The sequence below is a fragment of the Otolemur garnettii genome, unplaced genomic scaffold (assembly GCF_000181295.1).
Source record: "Otolemur garnettii isolate 467f Iridium unplaced genomic scaffold, OtoGar3 scaffold00030, whole genome shotgun sequence".
NCBI classification, from domain to species: domain Eukaryota; kingdom Metazoa; phylum Chordata; class Mammalia; order Primates; family Galagidae; genus Otolemur; species Otolemur garnettii.
The window spans coordinates 4,578,526-4,584,929 of NW_003852425.1; the positions used below are offsets into that span (position 1 = coordinate 4,578,526).

Here is a 6,404-nt window from a genome sequence, read left to right on the forward strand (position 1 = left end):
ATCAATAAATTGTGGTATATGTACACCATGGAATATTATGCAGCCTTAAAGAAAGATGGAGACTTTACCTCCTCCATGTTTACATGGATGGAGCTGGAACATAATTCTTCTTAGCAAAGTATCTTAAGAATGAAAGAAAAAGTATCCAATGTACTCAGCCCTACTATGAAACTAATTTATAGTTTTCATATGAAAGCTATAACCCAATTATAGCTCAAGAATATGGGGAAAGGGAAGAGGGAGAGAAGGGGAGGATGGGAGGAGGGAAGTGACTGGTGGGACCACACCTATGGTGCATCTTACAAGGGTACATGTGAATCTTTCTAAATGTAGAAGATAAATGTCTTAACACAATAACTAAGAAAAGGCCATGAAGGCTATGTTAACCAGTTTGATGAAAATATATCAAATTGTATATAAAACCAGCACACTGTACCCCATGACTGCATTAATGTAAATAGCTATGATTTAATAAAAAAAAAAAGAAAGAAATAGAATTATAACAATATACTATAATAAAAGTTATAAGAATGTGATCTCTCTTTCTCTCTCTCACACACTCCCACACATACACAGACAGTATCTTACTACACTGCACTCATCTCTTTGGAATGGCAGTTGAGCAAAATATTGTACATGATATACCCATCAGTTTGACTCTCAACCACTAAGTTTACATTACTTTCCAGTGAAAATGCACAAAATAAAATACTTAAGAGACGCTATAATAAAATAAAAATTACATATAAAATACAAGTCAATTCTATAGAATTTTGTAATGGTGTAACCTGGACTAGGCACTGGTCTAAGTTCTTTTTTTTTTTTAATTGAATGGTAACTATGTACATTAATGCACTTCTAGGGTACAGTGTGGGGTTTTCACATGCAATCCAAAATACTTCCATCAAACTGGTCAACAGGTCTAAGTTCTTACAGAAGACATGCAAGTGATATAATAAATAACAGTGAAAATGCTAATAAAAAAGTAATAATATTTTGGGCAGCGCCTGTGGCTCAAGGAATAGGGTGACAGCCCCATATACCAGAGGTGGTGAGTTCAAACCCAGCCCAGCCAAAAACTGCAAAAAAAAAAAAGTAATAATATTTCTATTCCTCAATGCTATAAATACTAACATTTCTTCCATTTTTCTCTTACCACATGCGTCCATTGTAATCTCTTCTTCCTCCAATATCCCATAAAACCTCATTTTTACTTTTGTCTTAAAATGAGATAAAGTTTTGAGGGGAAATAAGTCACTCCCTCCTTTCTATATTAAAAATATAATCCATTACAACACAAAACATAAATAGCTCTCAATAAATCTGAAATATATTATTTCTCAGTATGCCATAGTAAGAAAAACTATTCTATACCAAATCTTAGACCTTTGATAATCACGTTCAAGTTGTTCTGAAATTACTGCTAAAGGGGAAGTCACCACATAGTATAAAACTAACCAAAAATTCTACTTTGCAAGATCTAGGATTTAAATACATACCCACACAGTACACACACACAAATACAATGCAGGTCATCATCGTATTAGTCTAGGCATTTGCTTATACAACAAACAATATTCTCTCTATCATATGTATGCAGCTTAAAACACAAAATAACCAGGAAAATCCAGAAATATCTAAAACATCAAAATCATAATGTTATATTGTCTCCAACAATTTTTTTCACTGCAGAATTTAAAGGAAGACAATATGAAATGTCTGGTAAGAAAGGCACTTTGCAAGATAAGCTATTTCTTTAGATAAATAACAGTGATATTTAAATCCAAGATCAAAATCTGTCCCAAATAAAGACCTATGAATATATTTATCATTTTAAAAATTTAACTGAAATATTAAATCCAGAGAAGCAAAAGCTCTGCTAACAATAAAGTGTGAAGCCAAACAGACAAAATGCATCATGGCAGCAAGATACCGTCTCTTACCTTTGAATCTTCACTGCTCACTCCTAGTTGTAACACAGCTTGAGGAGATTTCAGTTTTGCTCGAGCAGAGTTAGCCATTTGAAGGTTAAGCTGCCATCCAACCGTCTCTAGCTATAAAAGACAAGTGCAGATTGGAATCAGATGGTACAGAAGGAAGAAAACAGTCAACTTTAAGCAAATCTCCACTCAACAGGAATGAACAAAGATAGCCTGGGCTTCATGGAAAGTCAGCTCCAAGCCTCCTTTAACCTGCACACGCTGCAAAATCTCCCTTGGGGCCATGAGATTGGCCTCTTGCCATGCCTGTCAAATTCAACAGTATAAGTGATCTTTAAATACACTCTATTCTAAAAATAAAAACTCTAAGATTAGGCAATGAAACATACTAGAAGAGCCAACAGATTTTTACATAGTAAATTACTATTTTAAAACAGTATTTTTTAAAACCAATGAGTTTTTAATTACAAATTTCAACTAGTAAATAGCATAAATTTGTGAAAAGCATTTTAATGACCTGTTATCTTTCAAAAATCTTCGCATTAGGTAGTATCCAGGTAAAACTTGCTGGGTTTTTTGTTTGTTTGTTTGTTTCAATTTATACGGAAACTGAAGCACTTACTTGGTAAGTGGTTCACACCTTTAGTCACAATTAGTGAAACTGGAATAGGGCCAGGCAAAGAATTGATAATCTACTAGTCAGCATTTGTTATCCAATAGACTACAGTACTTTCCAAACTACTCTAACTTACTATGGTTCCCAGTTATGACACAAGTGTAGTACTAATTAGAATTTCCTTTGAATTTATTAACACAATTTAATCAGGTAAGGCAAAAATAATAAAGACTAAAGCAATGTAATTGTTTTAAATATTAAGCAGCACAAATATGGCTTTATTGATCTAGACAGTTTGTTGGTTAACATTAGGAGTATGAATCTAAAGTTTTAGATTTAATTCCTATAAATCTCAAGTATCAAAATGTAGGGATGTTATATGAATTACAACTGTCATATGCCTCTGACAGCCTGACCCTAATAACGGATTTAGTAAAACTACCTTAGCTATACTGGGCAAGAAGTGCAGCCTCACAACAATTTCTACTTGACCAGAATGCTAATAACTTAACTTGAAAGACTGTTCAACAACTATAATCACAGCAGTGACTCTAAGCCAAGTTGGAAAGAGAGCAATGAAAGTATTATCTATTCGAGAGAGGATGTGATGAGAAAATAAAGATACAGTTCTATTCTTTCTGACACTGATCCTTTTAGAGATTATGGGTAAAAGGGGGTAAGATACTGTAGAGGCATAATCTATAACACCTAATAAGTAAGAAATTAATTTAAAAGTGCATCTTAAATAAGGATCCTTGAAGTACTCATCAACACTGATTACAGTAAGCATAGTGTCTGATACCATCCTGCTACTGTTTTCAAAAGACCTTCCAATAAAAAAGGAATAAATATGTCATAGCCATACTCATCTATCCAAAGTGTTCTGACACATGTCCTACCTTCACTGAAAAGCACCGTCTAGAAAGGAACCTGCACAGCACCGCACCGACATTAAACAATCCTATCTATGTCCTTTAGGCACTTAACGTAAGTGATGAAGACAAATATTAGGTGACCAAATTAAAACACACACCCCATTGTGCTGAAGCTGCTGACATTAATGTGCACTTAGGCACTGCTTGAAGATGGTGCAAGGGAATTAAAAAAGAGCCCTGAACTCAAAGATTATGCTTTGGTTCATGCTCAAACTAACACTCACTAGCTATGTAACCCTGGCTAAGTCACAATCTTGCAAGATCTCAGTTTCTTCATGTAATGTAAATGTAAATCTATCTGAACTACCTTCTTTTCTGAGTTATTGACAATATCAAATAAGAAAATACATAGTCAAAGGGTTTGTTAACTGCAAAGTAGTACAAATATTTCTATAGTATCTTTCAAATATTTTTCAAATATTTTCCAAAATTCATGACCCATTCAGACCCTTATCATCCATCTCTTCCCAGACTGCCATAATAGTCGTCTAAGAGTGCTACCTATGTCCCATTGAACCCAATCCCATCATTTCATTTCTCTTCTAAAAATTCTTCAATAGCTCCTTAGTACCCACAAAATAAAATCCAAGCTATTATTAGTATACAAACCACTCAGGATGTGATACCTAATTAATTACCTTTCTCGTCCTGTGTTCTAATACAACTTACTAGTTATCTACAATTTAGCCACGGAGAACCAAATGTCATTCCTAGAATACACTGTGCTCTTTCACCATGTCTATTCTTTTGCTTCAGTGTCACCTCCTGGTTTCCCTTCCCTCATGTAGTTTGGCACTTTGTTCCCTCAGCACGGTGTATCCTGCTCTATTAACATTTACAACAGTACAGAGTAATAATCTGCCTACACATCTATCTTCTCAGAGTAAACTGGAATCTCCAATGGGGAAGGCAGAAGTTCTAGCCACCTTTACATCCCAGTGACCTATAACAGTCTCTGACAAAGTCAACACTAAAGGATTCTTCTCAAACAAGTGATCAATCACAAAATACACGTGAGCTTGCAAGAGGGAGTATTTACATGAAAATGAGTATCAGAAAGGGAAGGAAAGAGAGTTATATTCCTACCTGGATATGGCTTTGTAGAAGGCAAGATTGCAATCTATAGAACAAACATGTGGTCATTCATTACACACATGCACACACACACGAAGTTTTGTACCTACAGACCAAAGCATGTCCAGAAATCCATTTTATAATGTGTAAACATTACCCTTGCTTTCATTTAGTTGACTGAGTAGCAGTTAAGAGTGTGGGCTGTGAAGTTCCATACAGTAGCAGCTCTGTAAGTTGACCACCCAAGGGACTACAACAAACTGGTCAACACATGGAGGTGGTCAACATGAGGAAGTAGGACTACTGTACAATGTGCATGTACTTTGCTTTCTTGTACAGCTTTTGTTACATAATATCTTATGAAATCATACGGAGTTAAAACAGTACAATCATATATAATCACACAAAATCAATGTATTTATTGTTTTCTCATGGTTTAATCATTCTTTCTGGAAAAAGAGTCAATCTTGATCTGTTTCTTATTCTTAATATAAATGTAAGTGGAGAAAGCACTCTCAACTCTGACTACACTACTCAACATACCTGGGCATTTTTCCACAGCAAATGACTTCAACTGCATTCAGATGCCTGACATCCTCTTCCATTAGATTCTCTGCAATTTCTGTGTCATCCTCACTTGCTTCTTCGACTTCATCAGCTACTTCATGCATTTTTACACTGGTCAGTATCACTTGGAGAATTACTTCTAGGTCAAGTTCATTACAAGTTGCCATCTCATCATCTACTGCAACAAAACCTGCAAAATCTACTCATTCAAATTCTGCCACAAGAGATGGGACTGTCTGAGGGGGCCAAAACATTGCGCTCTTGAGTTGTGACAAATCCAACTTTCTTAAAATACTTTTCTATCATTTCTGCCTGAACTTTATTCCAAGCAGAAGGGCTCCAGAGGACAGCACCCAACACATTAAATGATGCAACAGATGAAGTTGCTTCCACAGGTGGACCACAGGTTTGTGTTTTTGTAACGACCCACGGCATGAGCTGGGCTCAGTAGTGCATTTTACATGTTTTGATGATGCTTTGGTCAACAGGTTGGATTCCTGAGGTTGTTTTTGGCGGCAGAAATGTGTCATGTTTGTGACTCGTGAGAGGCCCGGGCAGTTGTCTACTGCCAGTAGAGGAGACTCTTTTCTTCTTCTGCATTTCTTGGTTGATACCCCTTATTCACTCTGAAATAGGTCACCAGTCATCCATGAGCATTTGTTTGAGTTCCAAGTGACAGGGAGATCTTCAGGCTTCAGGTTCTTGAACGTGAGTAGCTTTGCCAATTTACCAATCACCAAGGGCTTTAGTTTCTCTCCAGCTGAGCCAGCACAAAGCAGAACTGTGAAACCTTCTTGGAAAGTTTTCTGCTCTTACATTTGTCACCCCTCAGGGCAAGGCTCCTGTCAGGCATCCCCTTGAAAAAGAGTCCACACTTGTCATTGCTAAGGATATTCTCCATCATCTTTGAAGCCTCTGGTGAAGTCCAAGAACTCTTTGATGAACTCTTCCACAACTTCTACTGGAATTTCATTGGATTCACCACATGGACTTTCCGGGAGATTCTGTTTCACAGTATAGATGTTTCAAGCCAACCACTTGATGCTTAGAAATCTGACACCTCGAAATCCTGTGTGAATTTTTTAGCAACTTCTTGGCCCAGAGATTCTAGCATTAACTGCCCTCATTTGTTTGAACCAGTGTATGTGGCTTCATTGACTTCATTAAGAAAAGCTTTCCTGGCTGGGCGCCTATAGCTCAACCAGCTAAGGCGCCAGCCACGTACACCTAAGGTGGCGGGTTCGAATCCCCAGCCTGGACCCGCCAAACAAC

At 36.7% G+C, this 6,404-nt stretch overlaps 1 protein-coding gene across 2 annotated transcripts in view; it reads right to left on the minus strand.

Moving 5' to 3' along the window:
- Positions 1-6,404, minus strand: part of COMMD10 (COMM domain containing 10) — a 155,943-nt gene that overhangs the window by 124,207 nt on the left and 25,332 nt on the right. For both annotated transcript variants that reach the window (XM_023512709.1, XM_003788898.2), the window contains exon 5: positions 1,944-2,054. In XM_023512709.1, the coding sequence (XP_023368477.1) occupies positions 1,944-2,054 (111 nt within the window). The remainder of the gene's footprint in view (positions 1-1,943; positions 2,055-6,404) is intronic.